We start from the raw sequence: 14,291 nt of genomic DNA on the forward strand, positions 1-14,291 counted from the left end.
ACGTTGTATGTAAGGGAGATGTGTTAATTAGCCGATGAGTGCCGCCCAATGAATACTCGGAGCCATTCTTACCGTTCTGTGGGACATTCGTTGCCAGTGGAGCTCCACTGAGTCGTTCCAATTTACCCTTCTCGTTTCCCCCGAGCTGTCCCCTTTTCTGTCACCAACAGCTTATGGTTGTGAAGACTATGAAGAACGAAAAAACAGAAATTCCAACCAGTGGCTTGTCCAGTGGTTGGGTGTGTTTTGGTTAGCTGGACCTTACTGCATCAAATGCTACAGTCCGGTTAGCTACATGCTAGCACCTAGCAGCCTTACGTCAAAACATTGAGTCCAACCGGAGCCGCTCAGGTGAATATCCTGTCCTGTTCCATACCAACAGCAGCTCCGCGTCACTGCCCAGACCGAGGCGTCACGTGACGGACTGAACAAATGAATCGGTGCTGCGGATGACAGCTCCGCGAGACGATGAGTGACTGCTCGGAGCGTGAAAATGGCGTTAACCGGCGCCCCCTCACCCCTCCCCCGGTAATACTGATGTCATCTTGACAGGATAAAAGAGGAAGTTGCGGTGACAGTAATGAGCCACATTTGTGATAAAATCTTAAGCGTTGAAAAAAAAGTGGTGGCTTTCAATGTATGCTTCAGAGTATATTATCTAATGGGAATGAAAAACATCTTACCCAAGTTAGATTAAAAAACAAATCAAACAAAAAAACTGTTTAGTTGGCGCCATCAAGGGGGGGCAAATTTGGTGCACATCCTTGCCAGATAGTCTTAAACGCATATTTACTGCAAATTTAATTCATGAGGGAAGTTTTAATAAATTTAAGATATAAATGTATGTATGGTTGTACATTTGTTCTTCTACAGCCTGCCAATTTTGAGTGATCGTTACTTATTCTCGCTCCCAAATGATATAATAAAACTGTTAAAATCAGGATCTGGCTGTTAGTTTCTGAGTGTCACCAGGTATGTTATGTTGCAGTCAGTGAGTCAGCAGCTGCCATTTATGCTCCAGTCATTTGATTTGTGATTACTCTTCTAGCTGCATGCCCCATTGATTTGATCTTTTTAATTGATTTTAAAAAGATATATCCTTACTTTCTGTCAGAATTTTACAAACATTCTGAATACATCATGCTAATGAAATCAAAACACAGTCAGACACATGGATGGTATGTAAATATTTATTTATTAAATTGTTGGCGTGCTGTTTTTCTTCTTGTGATGTTTTGCAGTTACAGTCCTCCAAAAGTCGTTGAGGGCAATTCGAGCCATGAGTAAAGTGATGGTGAAGTTACGTCTGTACCACTCTCTTGATGCGTGGGAAAAAAGGCAAAAAAAAATTCAGTCATGCAAAAATATTTAGTTTGCAGTGTGCTGTTAAAATACTGAATTGCTGCTTTTGATACACATTTGCATAAAAAAAAGCTACTAGCTGGTTGATTACAGCTTATAAAAATAATGAGAATAATTAAAAATGAGCAAAAAGGAAAACAACAAAATCATCTTAAGAGTTGATGCATTTAGGCAGAAAACAAGTCCACTACGTTAGCATGTTTATTTACAAAACTCTCTCTAGAGCCTGTCGTGATTGGTCTCTGCACACAGAGTGGTATGACGCTGCTGGGGCACTGGGACATGCACCAACAGCATCATGGGAAACATCAAGCGTACAAAAACAACTCACCTGTTGTAATCTGCATGCCGCATTCTGTTTTTGTCCAAGAAGCTTTTGTAAAACACAGCCATCTCTTCACTGCTTAGGGAACTCTGTCTTCCTGAGGGAGAGACCAAGATGCTTCACATTAATTCACTATAATGTCATCTTAAAACATCAGAGTGAACCCAGAGCAGCTTTTAAAGGAATTTTTATTCTCATCAACTATTCTTCTAGTCTACTGTACACCTTGAATCCTTTTAAGTGTATTTATATATATATATATATATATATATATATATATATATATATATATATATATATATATATATATATCCTCACCATCTTCTCCACGCAAAGTCAAGCCTTTTGCCTTCAGCTGTGAGATGATGAAAGCTTCTTTTTCCTGTAGAGAAGAGGAAAACAAAGTTGTTTTCTGCTTTTAAACTGGCTTCTGAAATGTATATTCACTTCTATTCTCTGAGTTCTTGTTATGGTTCCTGTTTAATGAATTACTGCATCAGTAATGACATGGAGATCAGCCACTGGTTCAGCTGAGGTGCAACAGAAACCCAGGTTGCTTTGGTAGCTGCCTTTAGGTCGTCTGCCTAGTTGGTTCTGGTGTCTCTCATCTTCCTCTTGAAAACCTTCTAGATACTTTCTATGGGGTTAAAGGTCAGTTTGCTGACTAATCAAGCACAGTACCACCACGGTATTTTATTTATTTTTTGGTATATTTGGCAGTGTGGGCTGGTACCAAGTTTTGCTGGAAAATGAAATCAGCATCTCCATCCAGCGTGTCAGCAGGAAGTAGCATGATGCTCTCTAGAATGTCCTGGTAGACAGACAAAAGAAAACCCAGTGGGCCAACAGCAGCAGGTGACCAGGATGGGATCTTGATTTCTAGATGAAATGGAAACTAAACTTTCATCTGAAAAGAGAATATTGGACCACTGAGGCACAGTCATGTTCTTGGTGTGTAGGATTCATCTGTATCCAGAACTCAGGCCAATCCTTTGTGAAGCTTCTCCAAATTTTTGGACAAATTTTGTTTGGAAATCTACTTAAGTCTGCAGCTGTCCCTTCCTTCCTTCCACTCAACTTTCTTTCACTCTTCTTCAACAGAACTCTATAAACAACCAACTTCTTCAGCAATGACCTTTCATGGCTTGGTGGTTTGAGTTAATAAAGTTAATAAGCCAGAGTAACTGCAGAGAAACAATGCACACACAGAGAGAACTTGCAAACTCCATGTAGAAAAGACCTCAGGCTGGGATTCGAACCTATGACCATCTGACTTCATAGCATGAATCTATATATGAATTTCAATTTCTGAAATGAGTGAAAATAATATGTACAACTTTTACAAAAAATATATTATTGTTATTATTATCATTATTTTTAGATGTACCTGTAGGAACACTGAAAGCATAATTATTTTAGTATATTTTCTACAGACTGTTGTACATTGCTGCCCTCTGCTGGTAGAAATAAGGCTCTACACAGCCATGAGCTATGAATTAAAGAAATTGAAATCTTCTGGGAATTTTACCTGTAAACAATATATATGCTTATGTAACCCGATAAACAAATCAAACAAAACTAGTTGGAAAACGTGAATTCAAACCTTGCTGAAGTTGACATTCTGCCTGGTCCAGAATATGTGATTCCAGTCCTCGGTCTCCTGCCTCAGTTTTCTCAGCTGCTTTTCCAGATCAGACTCGTTCTCACTGATGCGGTAGACAATGGGTCGCAGGTTTGACAGAGAGTTTGGGGGACCGATCCAGTCATGTGTGGAGCAGGGATCCGGCCTTGATGTAGATATCTACATATATCAAAAAGTGGGATGGTTACAAGCCAAAGAAGCACTTAATTTTAAAAAATATATATGATGCGAGTTGTTTACAACCACTTCTCCTTTAGTTTGAACAAAGACTCTGGAAATAATTTGCCGTCAGTGAAAACATCTTTGTGTTCTCCACCAGTGAGGGTGAACACACCACTTTTGATCCTCTCTCCTTCAATGATAACCACAGTTTGAGCAAATGATGCACTGAACCTAAAGTGCAACTAAATAAAATGATTCAAACAGGATTTTTTTTAAACTCTTCGTTTATGGTCGTCACTTTGCAGAGTGCTAAAAAGAGGGAATGAATACTTTTGCAAGGCATTGCAGTTGTCCTGGGCACAGATGGACGTCACAAGTCTTTAACTGAGATGATAAAACGCTGTGCTTATCATTTCTCAGCAGCCGTCATCATGGGAAAAGCAAGAAGAAAAACACGATCCAGGAGGCAGGGGCCAGGAAAAAGGTACACACACCTGAAACACACAGCTTCTCAGCAACCAAATGACTTATACCTAGATTATTTTCTTTCCTCATCCTTCTGTCGCTTATTTAGATTTAATGTTCTGTTGCATATATGCAGATAGCCTCACATATTACTCCAGATTTTTTTAGTAAACAGAGAAGTTCAGGGTTAAATTTCTGACTGACTGCAACACAAGCCCAAATCATCACCACCCCTTTCCACCGTGTTTTATACACACATGGTTGGTTTGTGTTGAGATGCTGTTTGGTTTCCTCCAAATACATATAGACTGTTAATGTAGGAGTCTTGTGGTTTGTTCAGATGAAAGGGGGGGACGGAGAGCCATTAAAGTTGGTTACTAAAGCTCAGACTATGACGGTTAGAGGCGACTGCTTACAAATATGGGAATGGTTTCAAGGAGAAAACAACACAACACAAGCTTGAATAATCTTGAAAATGTACCCGCTCTCTTTGATATTGAGTCAACCCATGCTTTTAAAATAAACTAGGCAGTAACAGTGGATAGTAAACGCTTTAAGCGAGTAGTCTACACATAAAATAAAAGCTCTGATACGGACCTTTATAGGTTTTTTCTGCTCGGAACTACAGAGCCGACTGCTGGCTCCTGACATTTGGTGCAGCCGCAGAGGGGGCAGCAAGAAACCACTGACTCTCCTCCAGGTCACCGCTGCTTTGTTTGCCATTTTAATTACCTCGACATTAATCCGTATCTGTGATAAAGGAGAAAAACATTGTGCCCTTTGCTAGCACAATGTGCTAGCGCCCTCCTGTTTCTACTCTGTTCAGACAAACTCTACTACTTCGACAAATGTTCCTGCCAGCAGCTCCACCTACCGGTCGGTGTCACCCTAATGAAAACAACTTGCCACAACAGCGTGCTCTAGCTGTCCTTTGAAAACATGCTTTATTAAATATTTATACCTACAGACTTAGTCTTTACCATTATATCTGAACAAAAAATATAACATTCTACACAGAAATTTAACAAATATAATTTTGTATCATGATTAATAAAGCTTTTTCTGATTCTTCACCAACTTCAGGTAATTCCCAAATAAATTATATGGGGTGTGAGTTTATTTGTTAAAATATGTACCTATGAATAAAAAACAATGTAATTAATCAGATTTTTTAAAATAAAAGCTCCAAGGTGCAGATCGATTATAATAGTCGACCAAGTCGAAACAAATACAGTGTATTAAAGTCAGAGCGCATAGACAAGGGGAGAGTATTTCGTTGGATACCTCGGTTCCTTATTACGTTTAATCAAGTTAACGCAATGGGGTGTGTAGGTGCGCTCGAAAACCTAACCAGCGCGCACCCAGTTCTTTGAAACCCCGCCCGTATCCCAGGTGCTTTCGGACGTACTTGCCTCTCCTCTGACCACTTGAGACTGCGATAGTAAAAGGAGCGCACCAAATGTTGGACAACAAAAACTTACACCGAGTTAGAAAATTGCAAAGTCGCTTATCAGAAAGTCGGCACTTCATTGTATTTTTCTCACTATGTAAAAATAATTTGCATGCGTTATGCAAACATTTATACATAGATTGCTTTCTAATTACATAGACAACGTAAGTAAATTACCGTATACTAATTGGGAAAAATCCAACTCCGTGTAAGTTTACACAGTTGAGCAGGAAAGTAACTGCTAGAAGGTAGCTAGGTAGGCTAATGTTAAGCTTTAATCAACGAAGGAGCGTTCTATCCCACAGCAGTTCAGATGGCTGTACGCTGGTTATGCAGGTAAGGAGGAGAGCTGGTATATTTTTAAATTGAGGGGTTATTTTAGATCTAAAAACCCGTTTTTGTTTCAGCAGGTGGGGCAGAGTCAGGTGATCATCGGCACTGAAACACAAAGGTTTTAACAGTGGATGGAAGCTGTTTTTTTGATCGGTGCTTTTTAGGTTTGAAATCATTCATTTAATCTGTGTGTATGCTTTAGTTACGCATTTATTTCTAAACTAAGTAGCTTTAAATGGTAGTAAATGAAGACCGTGGTTTCTATCGTGGGAGGGGCGACACCATTCCAACCGCAGTCATTCAGTCAGTGACAGAAGAAGATTCGGTGGTGAGGTAGTGAAGCTGACCGGGAGCATAACCGAAATTCCTGCCTTCGTCTCACCACGTTCGGAAGCCTTTTTCTTTCACGGGCCGATCTGGCTGATGGAAACAGAGCTCGGCCAAAATGTGCGCGAATGTGTTCGGCGTTTTGAAAAGGTGAGACCTAACGATGATGTGTCGGTGTGTGTGTGAGCGGGGATGCAGCTGACAGCATCTGGAGATGCTTCGAGGTGTGTGCGCGCTGGTTCCTGATCCCTTAGCAACCAGTCGGCCGATCGGGGTATTCCGTGGTGACATAATGCGCAATGCCGGTGCAGGCAGCCTGGAGCTGGGGATGGCGCTTGGTGGTGGATCGCATGTTACCTGTAGCCCTGTAAGCCTTCATGCTGGGTGACCGCTTGCTACTAGCTGCGGACGTTATTGTTCGCATCTTCCCATTAGTTATTTTCCTAATCTTGAATGCCGTGAGGGAAGCAGGAGAGGAGTGGCTTTCCATGCTGGATTTGTTTTTCCTGAGCTTATCCTACTAGATATTCGGATTTGGAAGCTTTCGTCTGGCATGTGATCATCCACTATTCTGGAAATGCACATCCCCTCGCCCTCTTACATAATGGAATGTTGACTCCAAATAACATTTATTCCAACAGTCATTATGCTGTTGATAAAAATAAATAAATACATTACCGGTATATTGTGGAACAGCACCTGTTTTCTAGGACCATGAAACTGTGCTCTTTAGCATGCAGGACAGAGGGCCCATAGGACCAGGGTGGGAGACCTCTGCCCTTCCAGACTTGAGGGAGTTAAAACAGAATTTCTAATTACTTTCTTTTATCAAAATCTTCACTTTGGCAACCCTAACATAGAGACCGGGTCACGGAGTACACCAAGTGCTGTTGTTTGTAAAATTTCACAAAAATAAATAAATAACAGCAATAATTTGGGTTATTTAGCCTGTAGAAAAATGAGGGCTAATTTTTCAGTCATATTTTCACAATTTTATTCATTCATTTATAAATGTCATACCTTCAAACCAAATATTTAGTTAGCAAGCTAACTGTTAGTTTGAAGCTAGATATTTAGTTAGCAAGCGAAATACTTAATTTAACAACTAAATATTTAGCTCTGAACTTACAAAACATTTAGTTTACCAACTAAATGCTTAGCAGACTGAGTATATATGTAACTTGGAGCTGCATATTTAGTTGGTTCATTAAATATTTAGCTAAAAAGTGACACATTTGGCTTCAGAAATTATATCAAAAGATGAACATCCGAAATGACAAAATATTATATGAATTCAAAACAAATGACCAAGAGGTTGACATGAGTATATGGGGAATCATGCACAAAACTATGAGAGCTTCAAAGAAATCAAGCTAAAGACAGAACTACAACAATGAAACTAAAAGACACAGAAGGCATCAATCACAACAGAGCTCAAACACACAGAACTACAAAGGTTGTAGTTAGTTTATGGTGATTTGTGCAATGATATTTTATTTAGCTGGATCCGAGGAACTTAGGGGTGATTTAACATTTAATCAGGAGTCTGTAAATGCATCCGCAGACACCGAGCAGAGAGTTTGTAAAGCTGACTTGCTGGTTCCAAATTTCTCTCTAAGAATTAGGAATAAAGACAAAATACTTTTTCTAAGTTGAAAATGTAATCATCTTAGTAATAAAATTTTAAATGAAAACTATTTTCTCAAAAACAGCCCACAGTTAAATAACTGCTGCCCTGCCTTACTTGAAGTGTTCAGATAGATTCAAATCCTTTAGGGTTATGGCACAGATGTGTTTCTAGAGCTAAACCCAACCAAAAGGCATCGCAGCATATCTCATTTAGTATCTTGGAGGACAGAATATATTACATTAAGTTTTTTTTGTCTCTATTTTATGTGATTATTTCCTGCTCAGTTTTAGAACATGATACTGTGGATCCTTGTCATTGTTGCTTTGCTAAATTTAGAATTTATGATTATTTGTATGAAATCTGATTTGCCACAATGGTACTAAATATTAGGGATATTTAGCTAGCGATCCAGCTAGCGAGCTACCTACATAACTATCTAATTAGATTGCTAAGCCACTCTTAGACAGTAAACATTAACTGTAAACCTCTCTGTGTGTATTGCCAGCTAAGTATTAAAGTAATAGAACTGGACTAAGACAGATTAGTGTTCTTGTAACGTGTCACTTCCTGTTATTTGACAATTTCCATGTCCTGTTTAAAAGTTGCAGCCTATCTAGAAGCTTACACATTTTGAACTTCCTCTTGCTGTTAGCACTATAGTGCTTTCACTGATCTGAAAAAAAAAAAATAAAACTGTCCAAATAAATATTGGACATTGAAATCCTCAACTAATTTCAATGCTTAGTTGAGGATTTTTAGTTTTTCTATTAGATGGTTGTCTAATTCAGCAGGTAACCTTCAACACAATCCTGTCTCCACTCAGACTTGAGACTTATCCACACTTAGCCCGGAATTTATAAAAATGAATGTCTCTCCCACATTGTTATAAAAGAATATCGTACACATGGGATTGTTTTCAGAAAAGTTTGCATCCTTACAAACCCACACAAATCTGCCACTGTGTTGTTTTAAACATGCCAAACACATAGGGGGCAGTGTAGCAAAGCTAAAACATCAATCAGACTGCTTGAAAACAATCCCAACTTTTAACATTAAACATGGCGATAGGAGGTGCATTTGTGTGGACAGAAATATAGATTGAAATACTTTTAAGTAGCGTATTAGAAAATAACATTATTAAAATACAAGATGATGCCGATTGAGATTGTCATATCAACTATGTGGATATATTGCCGCTTTATTTGTTGCAGAACCTAAGTTTTCCCATGTACACATGCAAACACAAATATACAGTTTTCTCAAATTTCTTGCTTAGTCTGACTTTTCTTAAATAATAATTTGTAGTGATAAAGTTCTCATGAAAGGCCAAAACCCATAAAAATTTGTTTTCCCAGACTTTTGGCTACGTGTGCACAAGGCCTCAGTGCTGGTTGCTAATTGATCTGATTTCATTGTGCTTCTTTTTCAGTCTCTTTGGGAAACCTTTTGATGGTGGAAAAAGGATGGACCATGGCGGTCCACAGGACCAGCAGCAGCATCCGGCGGAGCAGCAGCAGCCTTACCATCCGCAGCATCCTGCAATGATGAGACTGTATGAAGTCCAGAAAGAGGTCTCGACTCTGGGGCCGCAGGTCTGCACCTTCAGCGGCCTACAGAACGACCGAGAATACAAGCGCATGGAGCGCGAGCTGACCCAGCTGCTGCTGCAGGTGGACCAGGTGGACACGGAGGGCAAGCTGGAGCTGCAAGGAGCGCGCAAGAGGGCTGCGCAAGAGGTGGAGGGCCTCCTGCGGTACCTGGAGGAGAACGCCTCCCACCCGTCCCGCCTGGCCATCGAAGAGCTGAGCATCGCGGCACGGGAGCTGGTGGACGAGCGGGTGGTGGCGCCGCAGCGGGCCGGCGGGGTGGCAGAAATAAACGACGAGCTGGTGGACGCCCTTCAGGAGTTCGTCCTCAGGCTTACCCAGATCAAGACTGAAGGCCGGGTGCCGCTCCGCAAGGCGCGCTACCGAGCGCTCACGCGGCTCTGCGCCGTGCAGGACGTGCTGGAGAGCCGCACGCCGCAGCAGACCCTCTCTCTGCCCCTGTCGGGCGACACCCACGAGGCCGTGAACCGCATCAACCAGGTCATGGTGAAGGTGAGCATGGCTCGCAGCCAGCTACTGGCTTTGCTGATGGGGCTGAGCGGGAGGGACAGCTGCGCGCACCTGTCCCGCATCCTAACGGAGCTGCAGGTGGAGCTGGACGCCCTGGACGTCTCCGGGAACGCGGCGATCCGGAATTACAGGAAACAGGTGGTGGAGGAAATAAACGGCCTGCTGAAACACCTGGACCTGGAGGGAGAGGGGGACGACACTCGCAGGTACGTCTCAGTTTACTACAACTAAGACTGTCGCAATAAGCAATTTACTATTGCGACAAATGCAGAATTACTATTGCAACAACACATTATCAGTAGAATAAAACTAACTTGTCTCACGACGGTCTAAACCCAGTTCATGTTCCCTATAATGAGTGAACAATCCAACGCTTGTGAACTCTGCTTCACAATGATAGGAAGAGCCGATATCGGATCAAAAAGCGACGTCACACCGTAATGAGCTCTATAATTTTCATTCTGATGATTGAAGGGCAATTTTGTTTAGAGTCCTCTTCATACATTGTATTTATAGTTTCAATTGTTTTTTTTATTTTTATTCCCGTTTCTGGTTGTCATATTTTATTTTGGATATTTAAAATACATTTCAGTTCTAGTGTGATTTCCAGAAGATTACAGTTTGAGAGGGCGAATCTGTATTAATATGCCATTATCAGTTAATTATTTGAAAATGGTCTCAACAACATTATTATCATTTATTGCAATAATTATTCTGGTCCAGTAACATTTGTTATGTTAGAAGCCTAATTATAATGACATAACAAAAGTAATACTAACCTTTAACTGCCTGAATTTATAACAAAATAATTCTGTTTTTGATGCCCATCAGATTGTAAATTAATGTTTTGGTATTTAAAATGTAAATTTGCTTGAATCGGCATAAAATGTGTATCAACAGACACTGCTGGTTTACACACACCACTTTGTGTTGTGGTTGGAGCAAAATTTGTGGCAAAGATCCACAAATCCAAAGTTTGTAGAGAGCAGCAACTGTCACATGCAAATAAAATAATTAAAAAGAAAATAAGACATGAAATAAATATGTCAGTTTGTCTTTAAGGTCCTGTTCTAACATCTGAAGCCGCCCTTGCATGTTGCTTGTCAGGACCGTATTAATGGTTGCAGTTGTCACAGAGACAAAATTTCTAATTTTTAAGTTGTACCGAAAAAAAAGTCAACAAGAATAGCATTAAAGGAAAAATATAACAGGCCTCTAAAAATCATGTCCAAATAAATTCTGACTCCATTTCCACAAAATTCTAAAGAAAACATTGGGATTGGACATGGGGATAAATATTGGTCGATTGCCGATCCGCTGAAATTAACAGGCAGATTTATTGATGCACCTCTAATAGTAAAAGTAAATTCAGAGATCAGCAGCTCAGAGATCCGCAGCTCAGGATGCTTTCTTCTCGCGGTGGCGAGAAGAAAGCATCCTGAGCTGCATCCTGACCATCCTGAGCAGCTTTGAACCACAAGCAGTTCAAAGCTGGTACACATGTTAGAAAACACTTGTACCTGGACATTGCAGCAAAAGATTGTTCCACATAGTTTTGTCTTATGGGAGCTGAACACATATACTAAGAAAGTTTGGAACCCTGTTCTGTTTTCCTTCTGGTTTCCATTATCCAGCGATGATCGGAAGTAGCGCTCAGTATGGTGAACCTGTGTCTGTCACCGTAGGTACGATTTGGCGCAGAACAACTCCATCCGTGAGATCGAGGCCATCCGAACCCACGTCTCCCACTTACGAGAGGGCGTCCTGCGACACTGCGTGGTTGGTGACCTCAGTTTCCGGCCCAAAGCCGAACTCCAGAGCCTCCTCACCCACCTGGACCAGGTGGACACGGCCAAAAACCCATGCATCAGAGAGGCCCGCCGCCGCGCCGTGGTCGAGGTCCAGGCTGTCATCACCTTCCTGGACCTCCGCGAGGCCCTGGTGTGCCGCCAGCCGGGTCCCGAGGAGCACCCGTCGCACCGGGCCGTGTGGCTGGTCCTGGGCAGCCTCTCCGACCTGCAGGCCCAAGTTCTGGGCTTTGACGGCAAGCGGGCCGACAAGAGCTACATGATGCTGGAGGAACTGCTGACCAAACAGCTGCTGGCGCTGGACGCTGTGGATCCGCAGGGCGACGCGTCCACCAAGGTGGCACGGAAGCAAGCGGTGAAGTTTGCCCAGAACATTCTCAACTACCTAGATATGAAGACGGACGAGTGGGAGTATTGATTAATCCCAGACCACGTTGGGTCGGACACGGTTGCAGGAATTAAAGGAGCTTGAAAATGGAGCGTCATCATTCCGTCAGCTGTAAATATTGCCTGAAATACCCAGAATCCACTGCAGCAGAGCTTTTTTTTTCTCTTTGTGGTAGTCAAGGCCAACCCATCTGAAACTCCTTTTGTGAAACACATTTTGACACGTATTTTTCTGTGTGCTCTTTGTGTGTGTGTGCGTGTGTGATTTGCTTGTTGCTGTCATTGTATTTGGTGTATGATAGTAGAAGCCTGCAGCCAAAGCACTGAGTAACGCTCGTTGTCTTCTCCTCCAGACTGCACTTCATATTGATAAAACGTTCAGTTAGTGATTGTAAAGCAGTGGCCTCTTTTATTAAATTGACTGTCAGTTGCTAATGGAGACAGCTGGTGATACGCTACCAGAGGCAGGGGTGGCTCATCCTGTATAACTAGAAAAACCAGGCAGTAGCTGTGTTTCCGTTCCAAATGCGTGCAAAACTTTGTCTATTGTGTTAGTGTCAAAAAAAAAAAAAAAACACAAGTTGCGGTGTTCCGATTAGATGAGACGCAATAAAAATCACATGTGAACAAGTTTGTTCATGCGGTAAGTCATCAAGATCCATGCCGCGCTTCCAACTTCTTCCTGTTGTCGTCTTTGTGGTTTTCACCAGTGGCAAAAACCACAAAGACGTGAGACGTGGTTCAACAATCTCCAGTTGTTGATCATGTGAATCAAAGAAAATGTTTCCTTTGCAATTTTGCGAAATAAACCAATATTTTTCTAAATTACCTCATCTTAGTGTCAAAACTTTATAGAAAAATTAGTTTTTTTTAAATAGGCATGTTTCCAGTAAGCAAATTTATTTTCAAAATGTCAAATTGTGTAATTATATGGCCAATGAAAACACAGCTATTAGACATGCTCAATTTAACATTTTTAAAATAAATTTCCTTACTGGAAACAGGCCAATTTAAAAAGAATAACTCGTTTTTTGATAATGTTTTGGCACTAGGATAGAAATGAGTGTATTTCACAAAACTGCAATGGAAACACATTTTTGCATCACACGACTCACATTATCAACAACAACCAGATGTTGCCACTGGCGCAAACCACAAAGAAGAAAACAGGAGGAAACAGAAAGATCATGGTGCTGCATATTTTTAATATCACTTGAACAAACTTATTCATGTGCGATTTTAACTTATTTCTTATTTAGTGGAAACACAGCAATTGCAAAATTGTGTTGTTTTTTTTACATCAGCAGAATATTGACGTTTTGTGCACATTTCTAATGAAAACGCAGCTACTTCAGGCTGATTTTACTGCATTTTCTACTTTATTACAGCTTCAAAGGTCAGATTGCAGAAAAGCAAATGGATCTAATAACATATCTGTTCTACAAGATGGAATTAGACAGTAGGATATTGCTAATCTACGGTCGTTCTCCAATAAAGAAGCAAGGATCTGAATTTTGGGGCCAACTTCTGATCTCTGATTTTTGTAAAGCTTTGACCTGCCGATGTAGATTTAGATCAGATCTGATTTCTCCCCTTGAGTTTTAATATAGCCACATCTAATTACAGCATTCAGAATAATTTCTCCTTCACAGCAAGAAGGCCAGAAAAATCAGGTTATCTATCAGGAGGAGAGGCGACATCACACCACAGCAGTTGCTGTAAAATACAGTTTTGATCACTTAAGCATGCGTCAATCTTAAGGTGCAGGGGCCAAATGTGGGCCCCCCTAGTTTTTATGTGGCCCTCTAGTCTCCAGAGCAGAGGAATCTAAAGTGTCTCCCGGTGCCTTTTGCGGCAGGTGGTTGACGCAAATGGAGATTTTTATTTGTAACCAGGGAAAAACTGTTACAAATAAAAATCTTAAAAATGTTGGCTATGGTACAAAGTATTCAATAACCAAGCTTTTTGTATTCTCTTGTGAGACCTACATCTATTCAGCAGACTTGACGTTTTGCCCCTTGAGATAAAATGTTTGGATACCTCTGCTCCAGAGGGGCACATAAATAGAACCTCCAATAGAACAGCTTTGTGCTTGAATATAATTTTATCAAATTTAAGCAGTTTTTAATCCGTAAACAGCCATATAACATCAGTCAGTCCCTCCACAGTTTCTTTAGATTTATCGATCACAGAAATTCACACAAAATCAGCAGATATCCACATTTTTTGGGGCGCTAACGCAGAATTTTGAGTTTACTGCAAATTGTCGAAAACATTTTGTTT

General features: G+C 40.9%; 3 protein-coding genes across 9 annotated transcripts in view; 1 reads left to right on the forward strand and 2 right to left on the reverse strand.

The window, feature by feature from the left end:
* The window catches only part of klc1a (kinesin light chain 1a), a 34,593-nt gene extending 34,004 nt beyond the window's left edge, over nt 1–589 (reverse strand). For 2 of the 5 annotated variants that reach the window (XM_015036937.1, XM_015036936.1), the window contains exon 1: nt 73–538. The gene's annotated coding sequence lies outside the window, so the exon portion shown is untranslated. Of the gene's footprint in view, nt 1–72 lie in introns of all 5 variants that reach the window. The other 3 variants (XM_015036934.1, XM_015036932.1, XM_015036935.1) reach the window with 3 other exon arrangements.
* A 585-nt stretch (nt 590–1,174) lies between these two features.
* On the reverse strand, nt 1,175–4,827 carry coa8 (cytochrome c oxidase assembly factor 8). The gene is made up of 5 exons (XM_015036942.1): nt 4,554–4,827; nt 3,291–3,488; nt 2,006–2,069; nt 1,694–1,784; nt 1,175–1,318 (listed from the first exon to the last, which is right to left on the reverse strand). The coding sequence occupies exons 1-5, from the start codon at nt 4,677–4,679 to the stop codon at nt 1,198–1,200; spliced, it is 600 nt and encodes a 199-aa protein (XP_014892428.1). The 5' UTR covers nt 4,680–4,827; the 3' UTR covers nt 1,175–1,197.
* bag5 (BCL2 associated athanogene 5) lies at nt 3,521–12,566 on the forward strand. 3 transcript variants are annotated; one of them, XM_015036940.1, is made up of 4 exons: nt 5,405–5,742; nt 5,817–6,216; nt 9,126–10,019; nt 11,499–12,566. In XM_015036940.1, the coding sequence occupies exons 2-4, from the start codon at nt 6,185–6,187 to the stop codon at nt 12,037–12,039; spliced, it is 1,467 nt and encodes a 488-aa protein (XP_014892426.1). In that variant the 5' UTR covers nt 5,405–5,742; nt 5,817–6,184; the 3' UTR covers nt 12,040–12,566. The 3 variants fall into 3 exon arrangements, with proteins under 3 accessions (XP_014892425.1, XP_014892427.1, XP_014892426.1); XM_015036939.1 differs by lacking the exons at nt 5,405–5,742; nt 5,817–6,216 and adding an exon at nt 3,521–3,975; XM_015036941.1 differs by lacking the exon at nt 5,817–6,216 and having other exon boundaries at nt 5,404–5,742.
* Nucleotides 12,567–14,291: the final 1,725 nt, after the last annotated feature.

This window comes from Poecilia latipinna, unplaced genomic scaffold, assembly GCF_001443285.1.
Source record: "Poecilia latipinna isolate Pla-1442-1.1 unplaced genomic scaffold, P_latipinna-1.0 Scaffold386, whole genome shotgun sequence".
Taxonomy (NCBI): domain Eukaryota; kingdom Metazoa; phylum Chordata; class Actinopteri; order Cyprinodontiformes; family Poeciliidae; genus Poecilia; species Poecilia latipinna.

Coding starts and splice junctions, on each gene's coding strand:
- coa8 (XM_015036942.1), bottom strand. CDS start 4,679: ATGGCAAACAAAGCAGCGGTGACCTGGAGGAGAGTCAGTGGTTTCTTG. Junction 3,489..4,553: donor AGCAGAAAAAACCTATAAAG/GTCCGTATCAGA, acceptor TGATATATGTAG/ATATCTACATCAAGGCCGGA. Junction 1,319..1,693: donor CGGCATGCAGATTACAACAG/GTGAGTTGTTTT, acceptor CCACGCATCAAG/AGAGTGGTACAGACGTAACT.
- bag5 (XM_015036939.1), top strand. CDS start 3,881: ATGATAAAACGCTGTGCTTATCATTTCTCAGCAGCCGTCATCATGGGA. Junction 3,976..9,125: donor AGGCAGGGGCCAGGAAAAAG/GTACACACACCT, acceptor CTTCTTTTTCAG/TCTCTTTGGGAAACCTTTTG. Junction 10,020..11,498: donor GAGGGGGACGACACTCGCAG/GTACGTCTCAGT, acceptor CTGTCACCGTAG/GTACGATTTGGCGCAGAACA.